Source organism: Plectrocnemia conspersa, unplaced genomic scaffold (genome assembly GCF_051122295.1).
Source record: "Plectrocnemia conspersa isolate PC_06_02 unplaced genomic scaffold, ASM5112229v1 ptg000004l, whole genome shotgun sequence".
Classification (NCBI taxonomy): domain Eukaryota; kingdom Metazoa; phylum Arthropoda; class Insecta; order Trichoptera; family Polycentropodidae; genus Plectrocnemia; species Plectrocnemia conspersa.
This window is the reverse complement of record NW_028277168.1, coordinates 555,922-578,738: the sequence shown is the minus strand read 5'-3', so window position 1 is coordinate 578,738 and position 22,817 is coordinate 555,922. Positions and strand designations below refer to the sequence as shown.

At 35.2% G+C, this 22,817-nt stretch overlaps 2 protein-coding genes across 6 annotated transcripts; one reads left to right on the top strand and one right to left on the bottom strand.

Moving 5' to 3' along the window:
• Positions 1–893: 893 nt before the first annotated feature.
• LOC148235545 (uncharacterized) lies at positions 894–6,216 on the top strand. Its single transcript, XM_088184340.1, has 5 exons — positions 894–1,184; positions 2,820–3,275; positions 3,344–3,550; positions 3,609–3,681; positions 5,245–6,216. Exons 1-5 carry the CDS (start codon positions 963–965, stop codon positions 5,454–5,456), a joined length of 1,170 nt encoding a protein of 389 aa, XP_088040466.1. The 5' UTR covers positions 894–962; the 3' UTR covers positions 5,457–6,216.
• On the bottom strand, positions 6,208–21,887 carry TppII (Tripeptidyl-peptidase II). Of its 5 annotated transcripts, none has more exons than XR_015809323.1 (21): positions 21,656–21,887; positions 21,458–21,586; positions 20,955–21,141; positions 20,738–20,882; positions 20,506–20,669; positions 17,415–17,658; positions 17,210–17,340; positions 16,908–17,141; positions 16,521–16,841; positions 12,804–12,969; positions 12,398–12,737; positions 12,110–12,324; positions 11,931–12,042; positions 11,733–11,855; positions 11,513–11,668; positions 11,142–11,442; positions 7,650–8,302; positions 7,298–7,521; positions 6,964–7,234; positions 6,725–6,899; positions 6,208–6,632 (listed from the first exon to the last, which is right to left on the bottom strand). XR_015809323.1 is itself a non-coding variant. In XM_088184339.1 (20 exons), exons 1-20 carry the CDS (start codon positions 21,821–21,823, stop codon positions 6,423–6,425), a joined length of 3,801 nt encoding a protein of 1,266 aa, XP_088040465.1. In that variant the 5' UTR covers positions 21,824–21,887; the 3' UTR covers positions 6,208–6,422. The 5 variants fall into 5 exon arrangements, 2 of the variants coding, with proteins under 2 accessions (XP_088040465.1, XP_088040464.1); XR_015809322.1 differs by having other exon boundaries at positions 7,650–7,810; positions 11,357–11,442; XM_088184339.1 differs by lacking the exon at positions 7,650–8,302 and having other exon boundaries at positions 11,357–11,442.
• Between the last annotated feature and the right edge of the window lie 930 nt (positions 21,888–22,817).

Genomic DNA, 22,817 nt, shown 5'->3' with positions numbered 1-22,817 from the left:
ATTTAAGAAAATATTTGCCAAATTAAAGATGTATGTAAAGCTGATCACTAAGCATATGATAACCCAGTTCCCTGATTCAATTTACTAAATTATATTACTTAAAAGTCACAATCAATAAGGTACGTTACTTTCGTTATTTCTATGCTGCTAAAAGCCCAGAGGCAGCCATTTAATTGATATTATTTTTCATAATTAATAAAACTTAGGGTTAACTTAGGATTATGAATGTTTGCGTTCTTCAAATAACGATTTCCTTAACTTGTCCATTCTTCCAATGTCAAAGACAGCGTAATTCTTTCTTCTTTTAGCTAACGTAGTTTATTAATCAAAGAGGTTTTAACAGTCTCACTGTGCTTTATCGCCATTTTAATTTTTTAGAATAATTATGTAAATTGTAGTCATATTGCTTCATCATTCGCCTTTGGTCATAAGAAATAATGAAAAAACTGAATGGTACACCATCTAAAGCTGTCATACTATAAACTTAAATATAAATAGTCTGTTAATTTGATTTTTTTGTCGTTTCGTCTTCTGTATCGGTGAAAGTTGTAGAATAAGATTTTCTAGATTTGTTGTTCTGGAGTACCAGAAACGGCGATATCTTTCAAGATAGTGGAATGGCCAGCTTTTAAATTAGCGTGAAGGCCTGATGTTTTATGTATCTTATTACAGCTAATATTTTTGGCTCAGAGATTATCCGTAGCTTTGAAGAAATAATACCAAACTGATATCTTCGTTTCCGATAGTTAAATATTTAGGTAAATAAATGAGGAGGATAACAATAAATGTCAATTAACAAAAATATATTTAGTTAATTTATTTAAATCGAATCGTTTCGACGTGTATAATTTGAAAAATTGAAAAAAATAAATGTCTATATAATAAAACGGCGTACGCGAATCCGCGCCTCTGCGTGACGTACGCGAGCGTCCGTCAGCGGGGCGACGTCTTCGTAAAGTAAAATGAACGCCACCAGCTTGTACGTATCGACTTGCCGGGTGATGCTGGCAGCCACCGCCGGCAAAGAAGACGCGCAGGACTTGTTCCGACTGCTACCTTATTTGAGGGCGGCGCTCTCCTGCGCCGTCTGCGGCAGGCTGGTGCGCAAGGCGGCCACTCCGGCCAGGGCGGTGTGCCCCCACGCCGTGTGCCGGGGCTGTCGACAGGGCCGGAAGCGTCTCAAGGTATATGCTATATGCGATTCAGTCAATTTTATTTGTATGCTAACCAACAACGTTAAAATGTGTGAACAATTACTTTTTTTGTTTTTACAAAATCGTAAAATAAACTTAATTTAAATTCTTTTGTTAATTGTGAATACATCTTCTTATCACTGATTTATTAAAACTATTTGTTTTTCGTTAGTTTTGTAATTTTAGGCACTAAACATACTTTATAAACACTCTGTATTTTCTTTACAAAACAATTGACGACAACCCGTCAACCAATACAATAAATCATTATTTTCGTTGCAAATACATGTATACAAACCAATCAAGAAGGACTAGTACGGATATGCTCACAGATTCACTAACACTAATACTTGATGTTTGTCCATCGTATGATATTTTTCTTACATAATGTATGAATTTACTATACACTTTCAACTAACTAGTTAAATATCATTTTTGGAAAAGTAATATAATTGGTGTAGGTAGCATTGTATGTCAGACACCTGTCAATTCAAAGTTTGTGATCGTTTTTTTAAAAAGTTATTAAATGACATACATTTTTCTGTCCAAATTCAATTAAAAATCGTTCCGTCGCCACCACAGTGGAAACGCTCGTTTTATAGCAATATAATGACTCACAATAAATCCCCAATAGAAGAGCACAGAAAACAATTATCCCTTCACAAAAAGCAATAAAATCGTGCCGTTGCCTGCCGTCATAGTGGAAACGCTCACTTATCTAGTGTTTATTCTATGGCTTTTTTATAATAATATGACTCACAAGAAGCAAAAATATAATAAGGTACATCTAAACCAAATGTTGACCAATAGGAGGGCGCAAAAAGCAATTGTTTTTGATGTGAATTTTTGCCTTCTGAGAAGTGATAATTGTTTTTGCGCCCTCCTATTGACCAAAATTCGATTTGAATATACTTTAACTAATACTATCATATTAGAAATCTAGTAATATCGGTAAGGATAGCTATCATATTTTTAAAACATAATGTTATATCAAAGTGCAAACTAACTATGGAGCAATATGTGAGATGCGTCGTCTGTCTCTACTTATTCTTCTGCTTGTTTTTCCCTCAGAGAAAAATTTTGGATTTGACCTAATGAAAGTTCTAAAATTATAATTTGTTTTACAACTTTCATTATGTTAGGTCGAATAGAGTTTCATAGACATTTTAGAGCAGCATATAATTTCACTAGTATCTACTTTTGAAAATGTATTTGGACTTCACTAGTGAAAGTATAACTTCACTGAAAAATACACATTTACTGTAACATTTTTTTTGTCTGCAAAAAAAGTTATTATATTCTTTTTTTAACTTTCCGTTGCGCGAAATTTTCGCAAAATTGACTGTTGTCATGCTTTGTAGAACGATGTACAATTTAAAATAGAATTAATAATCGCGTTCTTCTTCTAGTAAATATCAAGGAAACAATTATACCAAAAAAATAAAAATTAAAAAAATCCAAACTTCAATTCGCTTTGGATTATGTCAAAAATTTTGCACCATGACCCAAAGTCGCACATATATGCATCTTGTTTGTTTTGAACAAAAGCTTGACAAAATTAAAAATGTTACTTAATCCACTGTAAAAAATGCATATTTCATTCATGTTATATATTATCATTTTTAGCCTGCCTGTTCAGTGTGCCGTGACCTACGCCGTTACAGAGACAACTGCCAGCTCCGTATCCTATTACAAAGCTACAAACGATTATGTGAATATTTTTCTGGCACTGAAGCGTACCGACGGCTCAGGCGACGCGGCGAGGGCGCCTCGGCCGGCCTCGTCGAACTCATAGAAGAAGGAGCCGGCTTCTCCGACGGCTACGAGAGCACTGCCGGCTTGTCGCAATCGGCATACAGCATCCTGCCGTGCGTCTATGCCAATTCCGCCACTCAAACGGCTCCCTCGGCTTCGGCTTCCGCCTCCGACGGAGACGCAGACGAACCTAGCGTCGAAGAACCTTCTGGTCCACCGCCTTTATATTCAGTCGCGCGAGCGCCCGCCGGAAACAAAATCACAATCAAACGGAAACCACCGGTGGAAGAAGAGGACTCTTCTCTCACTATCGACGAAGAAGAGCAGGTAATTAAAACTGCGAACATAAACATATTATATTTGATTACAATAATTTTAATTAACGACTGTTACAGACAATTCGAACGGACTTTAAGAAACCAGCGCATAGATCTCGAGCTTCCGGCGGCAAACGGAAAGGATGTAGGTGCGGTAACGCAACCGCCGCTCCCGGTAAACTGACTTGCTGCGGTCAACGTTGTCCGTGCTATGTCGAGAGCAAAGCCTGCATTGAGTGCAAATGCAAAGGTTGTAGAAATCCACATCGAGCCGACGGACTCAAGGTATTATAAAACAATTTTCGTGACCTTGTACCCATCTGATAAACGATTCTTTGTCCAGGTGCGGCCGAAGATTATTCATTCGGAGCCTGAGATGGAACGGAAGATAGTATATGAAATGCCAAGCGTCGAGAGTGAGTACTTTTTAAGCCTAGAAATTTTATTTCATAAATTATAATATAAAAAAATCACCCTTTATGTTGTGGTTTGAGCCGGTGCATTGCCGTGGTGAAGCAGTAGCTGTTGTTTTAGATACTTCAATCATTCTTTATAACTTGACAGAGTTATTAAATTACTTTATCTAATTACTACTACCTTTAAGACCCAATTTATGACTATTACCTGAGGGTAATAGTCATAAATTATTATTATACTCTAAGATGGATTCAAAACCAATTTTGAATCCATCTTAGAGTTCATAATTAGTAATTATTATATAATTATAATTCCAATAGATCATCACAGATTAAGTTTACATAGATTTTCCTTATCTCATTAATGAATATCCATGCTTGTTCGTACATATTAGGTATTAAAAACTTCCATAATGAGCTACTTTTAATATACTTACTGTAAAAAAGCTTGGTGTTTAACCCTTTGGACGCGATAGTCGACTACAGTCGGTCAATTGATTTTTTTATCTCTTTACGCAAAAATCAGGAAAAAAAATGTTTGTAAGAAAAAACATTTTTTTGTGAATAAACATAAAATATCATTTTAAATAAATAAAAATTAAAAAATCAGAACATTTAAACACAGAACCAAAGTAAAATTTGAATTTAAAAAAAAAAAATTTATATTTATTTTTGATTAACGCGTCCAAAGGGTTAAGCTGTATAAATATATTTTTTTTATTCTTCTAAATATCAGAATTATTTTTTTTATTGACATCTTAACATACCTCACAACTGTTTTAAAATATGTAAAAGATGTTTAAGAAGTCAATGTGGTACTTTAAAAAAAATTTAGGAGTAAAGCCAAAATATTGGCTTTCATCTGCAATATTTAAACTAAAAGCCAATTAATAGGCTTTAACCACTTCTGTGGTCAACCCGTTGGAAAAAAGTGGGTCAAAAAAAGCCACCCTTTTTTTTCACTAATATGTTTTTTTATTATATTTTTAAATTTAATAAATCAGTATAAAACATAAATAAACAATATTAGGAAAGAAAAAAAAAGGACAAAGGAAAAAAAAAGTTTCATTTTCATCAAACATATTTTATTTGAATTAAACATTACGTAAAAACTTAAAGAAACTTTTTTAAAGAAAAAAATATAATTTAGTATACAATACAAATAAACAATATAAGGAAAAAAATATAAAACAGTGTAATTTCTGAAACAAAGAAGAAAAAGATTCTTTTAGTATTATTTTTTTGTATGGAATATTTTGAAACATTCCATACATAACCCTATATTACAATCAGGACAGTAGGTTCGGGTTTCTCTTCTTATTTTTTTGCCACTCGCGTCCTTCAAATTACGACAAGTGTCAGTCTAGACTGGTGGGGGAATGACCCGAGCTGGATTCGGTCAAATCACTATAAAAAGTTTCATGTACGATGTGCCCGAGTCCAGTTCGGGCAAATCAGTGTGACAGCAAAAGACCTACCCGAGTTGTATTCGGGCAAATCACTCAAGTGGTTAATATGTAACGAGTCAATTAAAATTATATGATTTTTTTATTTATTATATAGCACGCATCAGTCACAAGATGGAAATATCTGCCGATCCACCTGAAGAAGAAGGCTCATCTCCAGCAACTGATGACGATTCTGGTTCACCGGCCGCTAGGGAGAGCGGAGATGCGCCTTCACCTCCGCCGTTATTACGCGGCGGTATCTTCTCACCTTTTATGGAATCCTCTCTTCATTCTCTTCGAATTGAGGATGTAGATGGCGATGTTTAGATTATTTGAACTGATATTATCTTTGAAAGACGTTCAAATCAGAGAATATCATTGTATCTCGAATAACAATAAGTCATTTAACTCTTTGGTTGCCGAACCTTTAAGAATTACTATCGAAATATATACTCTTCTACGGCCTATTAAAAATGATTTTGCCAAAATGAAATAGCCGATATATCCGATTTCGGCAACGAAAGGGTTAATTTTATTTAAAAAATAAAAATGAATGATATTCAGTTGACTTTAAATTCTTTAGCTATTCATAATTAAAAGAATTTAATTTTTAGCAGTAGCTTTAGTTTTTTTTATACACAAAGTTTCAATTAAAAAGATATGTATTATTTTTAAACGACCATGAATAAATAGATCGTTATTAATATTTTTATATCTTATAATGATCGAGACCATAAGTTATTCGTTTTAAACTAAATCGTCCTTGTGATATTTATTGTAGTAATTAGTAGATAGGAATTCTTCACTTGTATTAGGAATTTGGCAGCATTTATATATTTTTTAGAATATATTAATTGTTCAATACGTTGATAAGTATTAAAAGTTTATTCGTGTAGATTTATTTTATTATAAGAATTTATATATTTTTTTATAAATAAAAAGCAAAACTTGCAGTTGATATTTTGGAAACACGAAATCTATAGTTTTACATTGAAATCCTAGCGTCACAGCCATAGTAATTATTTTTGTAATAATATAACAATCTATAATACTTTCTGACATAATAAAATAAACGACAGTGGTTAAATTGTATTTTATTTCATTTTTTACACATAAAAATTTGCACTTTTTATTGCACGCGTGTGTTTGGCAGGAATATTTAGCATTTGAATTGTGTATATTTTTTATATAATAAATGCACTGTATAAATTTATTATTGTCCTTCATATTTTCCAGTGGTACGGCGATTAAAAATTTAATAAACAAAATACCGGCGACGGCGTTTACAATACACTAAAACAACCTATAAGCCGTCGGGAATTTGCGAGGTAGAGCGCCAGTGGCGAAAGCGGCCACGTGTTCCCAATCCAGCGCCGTGTAAAACTGGATGAGCTTCTCTTCGACTTCGGTGGTCGGATGATCTTCCAGTATTTTGTTGAGGAACTTGATAGAGCGTCCGAATTGACCCATCACAACACTGTGCCATAAAGCAAAATGCAACACCTGAAAATGATAATAAATTATTTTAACATTTGTATTCTCTTGTTCCACTGAGATATTTCTATAATAATTTGGTTTTCCGCAAATAAACTTACTTTCGTATCGGTCAGCTCTGCGAGCTTGGACACTTCTATCACCGTCTTCTTGATCTCGTCCATCAAAGGTTTCGCATCTTCGACCGTGTTATCGGCCAGAATATGCATCTTGCACAATGCTATGCCTTTCTTATTGAACGCATCCAACAACAGATTTCGTTGCTTTTCCTGTTGCCTGCGAAAATACAGTAAATGTCAAAACCTTCTCACTTTTGAATCGAGCTATCACAATCACTAACAATTTGATTTTAGCAGCTTCGGCCCTCATGTCGTTCTTCATTCCGAAATACGCCAACAGCACATCTTGGTTTATAGACGATATGACTTTATTAGCCACGCTGACTATCTTCTCGCAATTGACTTTTGTCCAGTCGGCCGTCGGATGAGGAGCCGGCAACTTTCTAAGATCCGAGGATGGATCCAAGCTGTTCATGTAAGCCACGTGAGCGTTGAGATGATCCGGATAGCTCTCAGTCATCTCGTCGTATAATTTTTGCGCAGGTTCACCCTCTGAATATACAATACAATTAAATACAAATTCAATTATGTATTAAAAACTTTTTTAATCCTTACCGAGTTTACCGAGCCAGAACGTCTTTAAATCTCTCAGCGCTTCCGAATACTCGTCGGCTTTCGACTTATCCTTGTCTTTACCGGGCGATCCGTTACTCGACTTCTTGGACTGATCGGGCAGTATGTATTTGAAGTTGTACATGTCCACTTTTCTTCCCAGTTCGTCTTTGGCGAACGTCATGTAGCCGGACATGTACTGACCTACTGACAAATTCTTTCCGGCTCTAAAACGTAAAATAAATATCGTTGTAACAAATGCGTTTAGTCCGAGCGCGTAGATTACGAAATTCCTAATACTTTCTCGCGCCGGTTCACTTCCTACTACGCCACTACACAGTAAGCACCCCCCTACCTTTCGGGAGAGAGTATATAAGGGCTTGCGCGGCCCTACAGCGGCAGACTGTCTGAAGATTCGAAGGGCCATTGGAATACCGTCTTCGTAAAACAGACTCGTCTCAAAACCTCAAATGGAGAATGGGATGGCTGCGCCCCTCGGACGGTGGTAGTCAGAACCTCAAAGGGAGAACGGGATTAACCTCTTTTCGGTTCCGAACAGCTCACCGTCGTGACCGGGACTTCGAAAGATCCTCGGATCAGCTCGAGTGCGTGGTCAACGCCTTCTCAGCTGATACCACATAAGAGTACAATAATGAGACGTCGAGGATTATGCCTCAGCTATTGGACTCTCGTTTGTCACAAGAAAGTCTACATTATATATTTTCTCAAGTCAGTGCAAAAAAAATTAAAAGCATGTTTTTGTGCATTGACTGTTGAAAATAAAGTGATTCCTTGCTACAAGTGGATTCCACTAAGAAATGCCGATTTTTTTTGTATATTTTATAAACTAGTAATCACAACCAAAAGTGTTTAATAAATAAAATCTTATTTTGCAACATAATATATGAAATAAAGTATTTTATTTATACTTTCTTTTCTAGGACTAAATCCTACAACTTTCATGAACAGCCGTCATAAATAATCAAGATCAGACAGTTGTCTTTCCAACTGTGATTGTAAGAGTTGATCAAACTTTGATCAAAATATGTATCAACCGATACCAGATCTTCGGCGGTTCGCAGCGACCGTGTCCGCTCAGCATGCCGATTAGAACGTTTACACACCATCGGAGAGCACATTTGGGTCGAGATTGACTTTTTAAACGGAGAACAACTGTATGTGTGTGTTGTATATTTTCCGCCAATGCAGGCACGTGAAGTAAGTGATGTCTTTTTTCACACTTTAATGTCTAATAGTGATTTTTTAATTGGCAAAAATATAATCATTTTAGGTGATTTCAATATTCCGTCCGCCCCATATTTGCGTGCGGAGATTGATTTCACCAGTTCATTATTTAATTTATCTGATATTAATTGTGTCAATAATATTTATAATAAAAAACTTGATGTAATTTTAACGAACATATATGCTAATTGCGATGACGTCACGAGAAGTAATTATGTCCTCGTTAAAGAGGATAATTATCATCCGACACTCGTAGTTGGCATTAGGTTCAAACAGCCAAATTCACGTCCATTTATAAATGAAAAAGTATGTAAGAATATACTGTATGGATGGAAGTTTAGGGAAGTGGATTTTGACCACCTCAATGGTTTGCTGTCTCGTACGGATTGGACACAATTGTATCAAACAATTGATGTTAGTTCTGCTCTTGATGTTTTTTATAAATTAATTTATGGTATTTTTGATGAATGTTTTTCCAGAAGATATCCAACGACTAGTAGAATTTATCCAATATGGTTCTCGAATGAGGTAATTACAATTCTTAGAAAGAAACATGTCATACATAAAATCTGGAAACGAACACGAAATTCTCTCATCTATGAAGAATTTCGTACTCTGCGATCGCGTGCAAAATTGATGATTTGCGATTGCCATCGAAACTATATTGGAGACTGTGAAAAGTCGATAATTTTAGATCCGAAAAAATTTTGGAAATTCGTTAACTCAAAACGCGATGGCCAATCCTTACTGTCAACGATGAGTTGAAACAACATCAATTTTGAAGGTTCTGAAGAGATTGCAGATGGATTTGCTAGGTATTTTCAAACCGTATACCATAATGATGGGTCACATTTAGAGTTTAATTCTAATTACGATGAGACTCATCGTTCATGGTCATCTTTGTTATCAATCAAAACCTTTAGTTTGGTTGATATAGAATATGGATTTAGCAGACTAAAGTCCATTTTTACCTCGGGACCAGATTTTATTCCAGACTACATTCTGAAAGGATGCAAGTCTGGTATTTTACAGCCTCTAAAATTTATATTTAATTTAATTTTGAGATCCTCTTGTTTTCCAGAATTGTGGAAATGTTCAAAAGTCACTCCGATTCATAAAAAGGGTCCCAAATCTCAGATTGACAATTACAGGCCAATAGCTTTGATCTCATCACCTGCAAAATTATTTGAAATTGTTTTGCATAAATACATTTTTAATCATTGCAGGTGTATGCTTCTCGACCAACAACATGGTTTCCGTAAATCTCGATCCACTGTCACTAATCTAATGGTTTTGTCTAACTATGTTTCAAAATCATTGGACTCTGGTGTACAAGTGGACGTCATATACACAGACTTTGAAAAAGCATTTGATAAAGTTAACCATGCTTTACTTGTAAAAAAGTTATCTAATTTTGGGTTTTCTGAAGATCTCATAAATCTATTCTCAAATTACTTGACCAATAGATATCAATTCGTCAAGTATAATAACTCTTTTTCAGAACGATATAAGACCCCTACTGGAGTACCTCAAGGATCCAATTTGGGTCCATTGTTGTTTTTATTGTTCATTAATGACATAGAAACAGCAATAGAGCATTCAGATTTTTTATTATATGCAGATGACTTGAAAATTTACAAGAAAATGCATTCGATTTCTGATTCCCTCGACCTACAGGAGGATCTCAACTCTATATGGAAATGGGCTTGCTATAACCAATTGCCTTTCAGTGTAAAGAAATGTCACACAATTTCATTTTCAAGGTCGTTAACGCCGGCAAAATATTCATACCATCTAGGTGGATATTTTCTGGAAAGGTTTTCTTCAACTAAGGATTTAGGAGTGACTTTCGAAGAACGTTGGAAATTTAGCCAGCACATTGCAGAGACTCATAGCAAATCCTTAAAAATGCTCGGTTTTATCTTGAGAAATGCGCGTTACTTTAGGAATACTTTAGTATTGCGCACTTTTTATGATACTCTAGTCCGCAGCATACTAGAAACTAGCTCCATCATTTGGATCCCAGGCGTAATGAGTCAATGTAATGAATTGAAGCTGGAAAAAGTACAACGTAAATTTCTTCGATATTTATACTTGAAGGAATACGGGTATTATCCGTTCTTGTTTCCCAGTGCTTTTATTTTGGGAGCCCTGGGATACGTTTCTTTGTCGACTCGCAGAAGTGTTTATGTAATTAAACACTTCTGGAAATTGCTCAAGGGCATCGTAGACAATCCTTCAGTGCTCGAGCAGCTTCAAATGTGGGCTCCTGAAGGTGGATATAGTTCTCGGTCGCGTCCACTATTCTTGCCTGTTAAGTGTAGAACTGGAGCACTTGCCAACTCTTCTCTGGCCAAGGCCATTTATCTGCTCAATTCTGTCCATAGTAATATTGACATTTTCTCTTGCACTTATGGAGTTTTGGTTCAATTCGTATGGGACAATGCACACCTGTTGAGGTGATTTGTGTCTGTTGTTTTGTCTTGTTTATATTTGTATGTATTATGATGTATTAGTACTTTTGACTATCGTGACGCATTAGGTTTGCCTGTCAGGTCACGATGGTTATAATTTTAATAAATAAATAAATAAATAAATAAACTGTGATTGTAAGAGTTGATCAAACTTTGATCAAAATATGTATCAACCGATACCAGATCTTCGCCCTTGAATTAACTACGAGCTAAAGAAAGGCTGTGATGATTGTTACAGAGGTATGTCTAGGATCTGCTCCGCATTTTTTTTCAACTTGTTTCAGTGATTTTTTTATATATCAAAAAAACAGTTACTATGTTGATAACATAAAACAATAATTACTTTTCGGTGGGGATTGAATTCACATACACCGGAAAAACTGCTCCCGGTGCAATTATAGCACCCATCGATTTTTTACCAGTGAATACCTGAAAAAAATAATCAATTTCAATAATATGTATACGTATACGTTCCTTAAAATTTTATTAAGTAAAGAACCTGCGCATGCGAATTGAAGAAGTCTAACGTCAAACACTGGTGAAGTTTGAGCGTCACCAGAATCGGCGTATCGGTAAATTTCTCTAGTAAGTCTTTGCGTTCGTGTCTGATGCTCAACTTCAGGACGTAATCACCCTTTTCCACTTTAACCGTATACTGATAATAAACGTAAGTATTAAAAATCTATCGAATTAAATAAATGATAAAATTTAAACCATACCTTTGATGGGCAAGCGTCTCCAGAGGCGATGTACTGTTTATTGGAATCGAAAAGCATCCACAATTGAGACTCGAATTCGGATTCGTAGAGCATGTCGCTCAATATCGGCACATTTGGCGTGATCTGTTTTTATTATATATATATTATTATTATTAGCATATTATAATTGAAAATGTTTATTAATGATTGAATATTCACCTCAGTTCCTTTCGTTACGTAAATATTATAAGTGTTGATTATTTCGTAGATTTGACGTCCGGGAGGTATTACGTCTCTTTCGCTGAGTGGTCCTATTTTTGATTCCGAAGGCCTAAAAATATATGATCGTTATAAATATAAAATGCAATATAAGAAATCATCATAACTCATACAAATACCTGATTGTTTGTACTGTATGCTTTAAAGTCGCTTGCGGTAAGCATTCTTCACGACGTAACGTGTGCAACTTGACACATTGTACGCCGTCGGCGCCGTGAAAAATGATCGGATTGTTTTCCGGCTGAATGCCGTGAAACTCTAGACTATAATTTAACGACATTACATCTACACTCGCCCAATATTTGCTAATCACAACCTCCATTATATACCCACCCTGAAAGCATCCTTTTTAATTAGCAATGTCGCTCGTTTCGGGTTATGCGTAATAACATGATTTTAAACGATACCTTGACTTGGAAAGGTAGGACCGATTCCGATTTACCCATGATGTTAACCATCTTCTGAAACTCGCAGCTCTTACAGTTCATGCGCGGCAGCAGCTGCATGCAGTGCACCATGAACCGGCCGGGCTTCTCTTGCGAGCTCATCTTCAAGACGGCCCACGTGGCGTGCGGCGGTACGTCCACGAAATGCCTTCTGATGGTGCCCGGTTGAAAAACATAATTGTCGACGGATAAGCACGGACCGCCACAGTTGTCCATGCTCAAAGGCTCGGGCTGTATCAGGGTCACGGGTATTTGAAAAACGGGACCTTTCACAGTGCAGGCTGTGTCGTAAGCTTTGATACTAAATCGCAAATAATATTCGTTATTATGTGTTCAAACTGTGTTTCGAACGAGTTGAAAACATTACCAAGTGTGATGAACGCCGGGAGAAAGCCCCTCAGCTGAAACTTTGACTTGAAACGTCCTAGCGAGGTTCATCAAGTCCAAAAACGTGGGACACTCGACCCAAAACGCGTCGCAAACTAGCGTCAACCGCATATTGAAATTTATTTTCTTAAGGTTGCTTTCTGCGCCTGAAAATATGATACTATTAAAATATTGTTTTTGTTTAGGTGATTAACTTATAATAATATTCTAAAAAATGTATGAAACATGATGCCATACATTGTATTAAGATGGCACAGATATGATTATATTGCAAAGATGGCAAATGCATGTTTCGGGCAAAATTCTGCAATTGGGCTATCAAGAACACATAATACGTAGAAAGTCGTCTTCTTCTTGATAACATAAATATGCCTTCGCTTATGCATTAAAAAAATGATTTTGTTATCGAATAAGATGACTAAGCGTTATGTAAATTGTGCGATGACACTATGTCTGTAGTAAAAGAATACAATATACGTTGTCATTACCAGACTAAGCACTCGAAATTATATTCACAACTTGCATAATTATAATTATAGTAGTTCATATATTAATTAATAAAATAAAGCCACTTACTGATGGTGAATCAATAAAGTCGTGTATTAATTTTTTAGTCTTATTTTAAATATTTCAGGCTTTTAGTAGTGTTGGGCACATTGTGAGTTACATCAATGGCCACTTTAACAGCAAAGCAAATGATTTTTAATTTTTTTTTCTTTGGTTTTACGCAGTGGTTTCTAAACTTTTTCGACTCTCAACGCCCTTGCCAAATCCAGGTTTTTTAAGGCGCTATGTCAAATTATATATAGTATTCACAATTCCCAGAAAAGCAACAATCAAAAAATTTAGAAGGTTAAAAACGAATATTTTATATTCAAAAATGAAGTTGTAACAAAAGTCAGATTTATTAACTTATACAGGAAAACTATTTACCGATAGTGAATTAATTAAAGTCATGTTTGATTGTTAGAGCAGAAAAAATGTTTCCAGGGAGAATATTTTTATTTCAATATATCAGCCCTTCGTTGAGAGCAGTTGCTAGAAAAGTTGAGGTTGAGTACATTGTGAGTTACATCAATAGCCAATTAAATAGCAAAGCAAATAATATCACATGGTTTCCTTTGATCTCACTGAATCCTGATTTTTCCAAAGCATGTCAAATTACAATAAGTGCACTTTACGAAATAGCGAATATTTTGTATGATTAAAGGGTAAAGTAAAAAATAGTAACACTACATTACCATTTTTAGAGGCTTCTGCAAACAGACAGTTACTAAGCGAGTTCCTCTTTTGCACTACATTGTAAGAATAACCATTGTGAAACAGATGGGAAAATGGAAGGTGTTCAAAGCCTCTTATTATTTATTGTATTGTTCACTAGCAGGTACTTTGTGGGAAACATCCCAATCTATCATATGTTTTATTGAACCAGTTGTCAGCAGTGAACTTTACTCGCTCTTGTGAATTTAACCGTCGTTAGTGCTGTGACTCTTTTTTATTAAATACGGAAGCCGAATATCCTGACTTGCTTTACCATATAGCAGTTCCTTAGCTTAGTCACAGTAAACTTTCATTGAGATTTTTAAATTCAGAGGAGCAATTAATTTACCTTTCAATGAAAAAATCCGCCTTATTATCCAAATTAATGAATATTAAATGGCGTTGTAAATCAGCTTTTGCTGCATCATTAGATTTCTTAACGAATTTAATTTAAAACTACAAAAAAAATAACGTTTTCTTAAAGCTCATTATAATTTTGCTTTCCAGTTAAAATATTTATGAATTGGCTCTTAACATAAAAATAATTTCCAACCCTTGTCGTAAAGAATAGATACACCCTGGATCAGGTTTTAAACTCAAACAAAATAAGTATTTTCAGGAAAACACTTGCTTTGCTTCTTAGGATAGAATGATTAAATAGTTGCTCATAAGGAAAGGATTTACATAAGTTAGCTAAAAGAAAGCTTGGGTTACTGAAACTATATTGACACATTAGTTCAATAAATGTTTTGTAGCAGAAGAGAAAAAAGCAACTGTTAAAAATTATTTCATCTCACTAAATACTACATCGATTATATAATATAAATGTAGGATTGAGAGATTATTACTTTCAAATTGTACTACCTGAAAAAACTTTTTGAGGCAATAATAATGAAATGGTTCTATTCTGAATTACATAACTCCGTCCTCAGCAATTTACTATATGGCTAGATTGTATTGAAATGGAAACATCTATAATTATTCACATTGTTAACCTTTTTTGTGCCGCAATGTGTATTACGTATCTACGACTGCAATGCTGCATATTTTTAATTTTAAAAGAAAGTTCATAAACGTTCGGAAAGCACGTGGTGACCCTCTTCACATCCCTAAGATAGTAATTTTATATTTGATTTGCAAACGACAAATTATGTATGAACATAGTGACAGCCCGGCACTGCTCAAGAAACTAAAAATGTTCTATGATTCTAAAACTCGATATTTAAATTATAATTATTATTAATGCTTCTTCATAGATGACCATAAGCCCAACACAGATTGTAAATTTTTTTTTTAGCGTAAATAATAAATTCTTGTGAAAAAAATCTTGCACAGCACTAGCGTCATGACCACATCGAGCGACAAAATGCTCACACGGCATTAAAACAGTTGCTACATTTTGTTAACACATTTTTAACGTGTCGTTTTTTATTAAAAAAAAACGGAAATGTTTACGTAAACACTCATGATTTTTTTGCAATACACGCAAAATATTTTTTTTGTAGTAGATTTTTTAAATTGTATTATTTGAGAATTATATTCATTGTTTTTTATTGCCAGCAAATATAATATGATTTTAACAGTTTTACAAACAAGGCATAAAACGACTAGGAAACATTCGATTCGGAACAGGAACATATAAATAAATTTAAAAAATGTTATTGCTAATTTGCTTTGCTTGTGCAAAGGGCAATTACACTAACAGTCAATATTGCTAATAAAATTTTAATAATTAATTATTTAGTCATTGTGATAAGTTATGAATTAATTTTTTAATATCGATAAGGTAGGTACGTAATCTCAAGTAGATAACAATAATTAAATAGCAGATAAAATAAATTATGCTAACGAGCAAAAATAGCAAACAGCCAAAGGCGTCGATAAAATCAAATGATCGATATTTAATATTAATAATATTCAATCAAAATGTACATTCAAAGCACATTAAAGCATCAACATAAATTTAATTATGAGAAATTATTAATTATTGAACACATGAAATCTTGAATCTTCTAAAACAGATTGGTAAATCCCAGAATTTATGAAAAAATCATCACATAATCAGCACTACTCCAGATCACTGCGTTGGAGTTAAGTTTTTCGCTCATCATTATACAAATGGCGTCATATAAGCGCGCATACCAATCGCCTATTTGGACGGATTAAGATGCAGGTACTCAGTGACAGTGTTGCCTAATCTCCAGCTGTTTTTACAAGATAAATAACAGACAATAATTTCTGCTCCGAAGCATCACATTAGCCATTAAAATCATAAATAATTAAGATAGTGAAAAAGACGATAAGATAATAATCTCAAGAACAAAAAACAAATATTACACATAAGGAGCGACCCACAAATTTAAATATTTTGGCAGTCTTTGATTCCAATGTAATAAATAACAATGCTATATTATATTGTTAAAGTAAAAATTTTCACCTTCAGGATTTTTAAAGTCGGAAGCGAAGAAAGGCTCCACAACCACGATGACATCTCTCGGCGCACCCTGCATGCCTCTCCTGAAGTATATTCCTTTGGCGTTGTTCTTTCCGCATGCTATCGAAAACCTAACATCTATCTCTGGACTCTTTTCCGAATATTTACAAAGCATGTCGAAAGCTTTTACGATGTCGAGGAGCCCGCAACCTTGAGCGAACGGTTCGACATCCTTAATGACTTGAGCGGAGTTTTCGAGCGCTCTCTTAATACTGTACGGTGAATAGTGAATTTTTTCTTGTTTCAATCCTGATATTATTGCACCTGAAGCATATCTGATGTTTTAAATTTGATCAAAAATTACTTATTAGATCGACGATATATACTCACTAACAGCTCCGGATACGTGCGGAGCAGACATGCTCGTGCCGTTCATCATCTGAGTGCCTCTCAATGTGAAATTCGGCACAGAGGTGATGGCGCCGCCGGGAGCGCAGATACTCACTCCCATTGCGCCGTCTATGCACGGTCCTCTCGAGCTCCAACTGTAAGCGGAGCCGTTCAGCTTGGTTCTCATAGAATAGATGGCGTTCATCATGCTAGGAGAAACATAAGCTCCGACTCCTATAAATTAGATTTAAAAAGTACTTATAAAATATCAAAGGTATGTAAATTTAAATTAGTGTACTGACCGATCATGTTAGATTCGAGAATGTCCGGAGGAGCACCTACGGTGCTAAGTGCAGGTCCGTGATTTCCGGCGGACACGACCCATACTACACCGTATTTATTTATGACTTCGTTCATCAGTTCACCGATGCGACTAAAATCATTAGTAGTGTTGACGATTAGTGTTATGAGGATTGGAACAAATAAATAAATAAGACATATAATTACCCCGAATCGGACCAATGCGCGTGCTCCCCATAACTCATGTTGATAACGTCGATTTTCATCGTCGCTGACAGTTCCATGACTTTGATGCAAGCTCTCACTAGAGAAGTACCCGTTTCCATGGATCCGAGCCGTCCGTCTCCGATTCCCAACGATATAATTTGAGCTCCAGGAGCGAGACCGTTCAAATCGTGATTATCAGGAAAATATCCCGACGCTATCGAGGCGACGTGTGTTCCATGACTGGCTGAAATGTTTTAAATAATAATATAAAAACTAGATCTAACTGGACGTTTTGCGCAAACACTCAAAATATTGTATAAGGTTTTTCAAAAAAAAAAAAACAGCTGGGCTGAACCAAAATCTGACGATTGAAATGGAAAGGCTGTATGCTGCCGTGAAATCTGGACTTCAATGGACTTGGGGTCGAAGCCTGAACTTGTGTCTTTAACTGTTAAATAAATGCGTGTATATGGCTAATTACAGATGATTTATGCATAAAATCTATGTTTATGCCGTGATAGCAAAAATTGTAAATGTTTTTTAGTATAGGTTGCTATTGGTATGTGATCATCTAATTCAGGGGTTGGCAAACTAGTGTCCGCTAGAAATTTTTAATCCGGCACGCGAGCTAAGAATAGATTCTACATTCTCAAATGGAACGGTCATTCAAGTTGAGGAATTACGAAATACGACTGTATGTGGTGCTCTTATTGCTTCGCATTCTGCTATGACGTTACGCAGCTATAATTCGACAGCGTCTTTAGCATCACGTGTAACGATTTTTGCGAATTTTTGTCATCTAAGCACTCAACAAGATATTCACAACAATCAGAAAAGTTGAAAAGCTTAAAACGTATTTTTTTCGCGAAAAAAAAATAAGGCTGTAACTACTCAGTTCATAAGTAGTTCATTTATTAACTAATAAAATAAGGCAATTACCGATAATGAACCAATGAAATCGTGTATTCCTTTTTAGCCTTATTTTAATATATCAGGCTTTAATAGTGTTGAGCACATTGAGAGTTACATCAAAGGCCAATTTAACATTTGGCCGATGGGTCGTTTTTTCGCCGCATGATGTGCAAAAACGGGCTGTTTTGCGGGAACACAGATATAACAAAAAAAATGATAACTTTTGAATTAAAAAGCGAAAAATTATCAAATGTTCTGAATTGTATTAGTACATATGTTAAAATTATTTTATCAATGGTTTTCAATCTGCGGGGTCCCATAAAATCAAAATTAGAATCATGAAATTTGTTTTATTTCTAGTTTAAAAAAATAAACTAAATATCTTGAAACTCAATATAAATAAAATACAAAAAAATGCTGGTTTAAAAAAAAGCATTAGTTGACAAAATGCGTTTGTTTTGTTTCCACGAAAAATGTAGTGTATTCACATTGAATATAAACTAAAGTATTTTATCAACTTTAGTAAGATATAAATGTAGTGTGTCACATGTTTTTATGAATTCTTAATGTTTTAATACATTTCTCTGAACGAGCAATAAAAAAATGGTTCCAACTATTTTTTATGTTTATAGCTTTGTCAGCTTTAAGAACAATCGACTTTTTGATGGTCCCTCACATGGAAGTCAGCCTTGGTAATAAAAATATTTATGCATTGAAATATTATTTTTCTAAACACTATGCATGGCACTTTTGTGACACACGAACAGCACGAAAAAGTGCCAAATAATCGCAATTTTAAAATTGTCATATTACTAAAACTATGCTACTGTTAATTATAAAAATTGGTGTGGGCACTCACCAAATTCAATATCAATGAGAACTTTTCAGTCGTAAATATTCAATCTATGAGCTTTAGAATACGAACACCAGACGTGTGACTATCCTATAATTTGTCAGCTTTGATTCTAAATGAGAATTCATTATGGTATGACATTTAAACAATAATACCTATATAAGGATATTCGAAAAGATTTTTTTTAACATAAATTCGAATCACTAATTATTTTTTAATTTTTTAATTTTGTACGGGAAGAATTATAATAACGACATATGTTAGAAAAATATACTATCTAAAATATAATTAATCCATTTTGGTGCCTTAAAATATTCAAAGATGTCAGTAAGAACCTGTTAGAGATCGAGTTTCATAAAAGCGTGTTAACATGTGTCCGACTGTACGATCAAGTTCCCAAGAAGCGTGTTAATCGGATTCTGATGCTTTAGATGTTAAAATATAAACATTAATTCATAGATGGCATAACAAAATGCTTTAGTTTTTGCGAGTAGATACTACCGAACCCGTCATTAAACATCAGAAGTCGTAAAAGGTAGACACTACCTGTCCTGTGGATTACCAAAAATTACTCGACCCGTTGGTAGTGTTTTAATAGCAAAGCAAATGATTTTTTAATTTTTCTTTGGTTTCACTGAGTGGTTCTTAAATTTTTTTGACTCTCAACCCACTTGCTAAATCCAGGTTTTCCTAAAGTGCGCTATGTTAAATTATATATGATATTCACAATTCCCAGGAAAGCGACAATCAAAAAGATTGGAAGGTTTAAAATTATTTCTTTTATCACAATGCATTTTTTCAGAAAAAAATAAAAATCAAGCTGTAACAAAAGTCAGATTATGAATATCTGATTTATAAATTAATACACGAGAGCTATTTAAGTTGAGCACATTGTGAGTTACATCAATAGCCAATTAAATAGCAAAGCAAATAATTTAATGTTGTTTCATTTGGTCTCATTCAGTTGTTTAGAGAAGCAATTAATCTTTTCTCAGCAAAAAAAATCTGCATTTAACTATTATTATTAAGTACTAAATGGCGTTGTAAATCAGCTTAAGCTGAAGATAGCATGGGATTTCTTAACGAATTTAATTGAAACAATGCTCAAATATAAAACTCACATTGCGTTTGAAAATTCGGAAGAAATAACGAATTTTTAAGCTAACTTTAATTTTGCCGGCCCACTGGACTTAAAATATATAGGATATTTTGTTAAATGCACCCTCTCGGCAGTTTGTTTCAAAAGCCATTTATAGATTTTTTCAAAAATGCTGCAATATTTATTTATTTATTTATATTGGGTAATGAACTCAATTGAATACTCACAGCACATCCCGACAACTTCCAAAACGTTTCCATTGTTATGAACGTTTATGCTGATGGTCATGAGATCGACTTCAGTGAGATGAGCGTGTTGGTGCGTCTTGCTGTATTCTCCTAGTAGAACGCCTTTCTCTAAGTCGCCAACCTCGGAGGTGTCGATGCAAGCTCTGTAAAAAATATTAATGAGTATGTACGTACAGAAGTGCAAATACGAAAGCGGTCATAAATAAGTCACCTCCAAACTTGACCGTCGTTAAACAGCACGCAGTCATAGCTAGGACCCACGTCGTTGTATTTTTTTTCTAAATTGGCTAAAGCTTCGGCTTGCGCTTCCAGTTCTTCCTTCAACAGTTTGTCTTCCGACGAGAGCGTGGAACTCGCTAAAAACGATCGAAACAGTCGATTGGAGATTTTTTCATACGTTTCATAGAAAATTAAATACAATCGCTTACAATGCTTGGATTCGAAATCCTGCAATTCTCGCAAAGCCGTAGCCATGGCGAGCTTGTGCTTTGCGTCCCAAAAGAACTCTTTGCGGTGCTCCTTGACCCGCTCGACTAGTTTGGACGGGTATAAGATGAACGGATGAAGCACGCCGATCCTCCATTCTCCGCTCGGATTAGACCACGTAGAAGGAACCTGCATTAACGATTCAAGAAATTTTCAAAGCGTATTTCTAGGATTATTCATTGGTCGATTGACAGTGCGGCTAGTCTAAAAACTTAATTTTTTTAATCTAAAATCAATTTAATTAGAAGTTTCATTTAAGAAATACAATTGTCGTAGTGGAAATGCTCAGTTATCTAGTGTTCATTCTATACCTTTTTATAATACAAAAACGAAATTTTGACCAAAAACAATCATCACAAATTTAGCAAAAATTGAATTTTTCAAAATACTATTTGTATTTTCTAGATCCTAACTACGAGTCTTCCAAACGACGAGAAAGAATTACCTGCAAGCTCCTCCCGGTCGCACCCGTCAGCCGTCCGTCTTTGAGCTGACAAGCAGTGCCGGTGTCCACGTCGCCGCAGCCGCTGCAGTCGAAGCGCTCGATCACCTTGACGCGTCCTTCGCTGGTCTCCTGAGGATTGTCCAAAGTTTAGATTCGAACCGAAGTTTAGATTAGAATCAAACTCGAAGCAACCCTAACCTTCAAACCCTCGGCGTTGGGGTCGACTCCGGAGTCGAGGATGACGACGACGGTGCCGCGGCCGTCGGACTCGGGCCTCCTCACCGAAAACTCGGCGCCTCGAGTCTCCCGCTTGGGGAGCAACGCCCACGCGGGGAACGGCCGCGACTCTTCCGCGTCGAGGCTCATCTCGGAATCGCAAATCACCGCCGATCTGACGTACGGCACCCCCTACCCCCGCACCTCTTGCGCTAGAGCTGCGCCAACACGACGCGACTCGATCTAACGAGCGACGACTGACCACATGTCAAATCGATCATTTTCATTTTCAACTCAATCGCACTTCTACGTTTTAATATTAGTAAAAATACTAGCATTTAAGAAAAACTACATAGTAGTTTAGAATCGGAATTAACAATAACATTTAAAAATAGATATGCCACTAAACAGCAATAATAATAAGCATATGTAGTTATTTCTGCTCACATTTTCAATCAATATAACCGTAAAAACGTTCAAGTTCAAGTTCAAGGCTACTGAAAACTTTCTGGTGCTTAAAATATATTTTTAGTATTTGCATGCTGATATTTTGGCAACGGGAGGTGACAGGTGGCAATTAGACACTTAGTAGTATTTTTATCGCCGACTTAATGAAGTTTACGTGGTTATTTACAATTAAACGGGACACGAGCCCCGAGCATACGTGTCACATGCTTAAATTAATTGGGAATTTGTTAGAATCCAAACAAATATTTAGGGATAGTATGGGTAACAATATTGAATTGAATTTTATAATACAATTTCATCAATTACAGGAGGAAGAAAACTTCCACTTTGCCAACAAAAACCCGTGCTATTGTTCCAACAAAACTTGCCGAAAGGTATTAAAGAGATATCTATGAATAATTATTTCAAATAATTTAGCAGGAGTTGACAACATTACCACTGGTCTATATTTGTATGGGGCCTGTTTATATTTATATTCATAGGTATATATATAGATTTTTATTATGGCCAAAACTTGGCGGCACTCTAGTGACACGTATACAACTCATATTGCAATAAAATATTACTGCAGCGGCTTAATCTGTGTCTAATTGCCACCCGTCACCATCATATCGCTAAAGTTGTTTATATACAATTTGTCACCTTTTTTATGAATAGGGGTGACTTTTGTGCATTT

Excerpts from the sequence above, each read along its gene's own strand:
- LOC148235545 (XM_088184340.1), top strand. The coding sequence starts at position 963 with ATGAACGCCACCAGCTTGTACGTATCGACTTGCCGGGTGATGCTGGCA. Across the intron at positions 1,185-2,819 it reads AGGGCCGGAAGCGTCTCAAG|CCTGCCTGTTCAGTGTGCCG; the intron begins GTATATGCTATA and ends TATCATTTTTAG. Across the intron at positions 3,551-3,608 it reads ATCGAGCCGACGGACTCAAG|GTGCGGCCGAAGATTATTCA; the intron begins GTATTATAAAAC and ends TTCTTTGTCCAG.
- TppII (XM_088184338.1), bottom strand. The coding sequence starts at position 21,823 with ATGAGCCTCGACGCGGAAGAGTCGCGGCCGTTCCCCGCGTGGGCGTTG. Across the intron at positions 16,842-16,907 it reads GCACGTATCCGGAGCTGTTA|GTGCAATAATATCAGGATTG; the intron begins GTGAGTATATAT and ends GATATGCTTCAG. Across the intron at positions 11,856-11,930 it reads ACGTAACGAAAGGAACTGAG|ATCACGCCAAATGTGCCGAT; the intron begins GTGAATATTCAA and ends TAATAAAAACAG.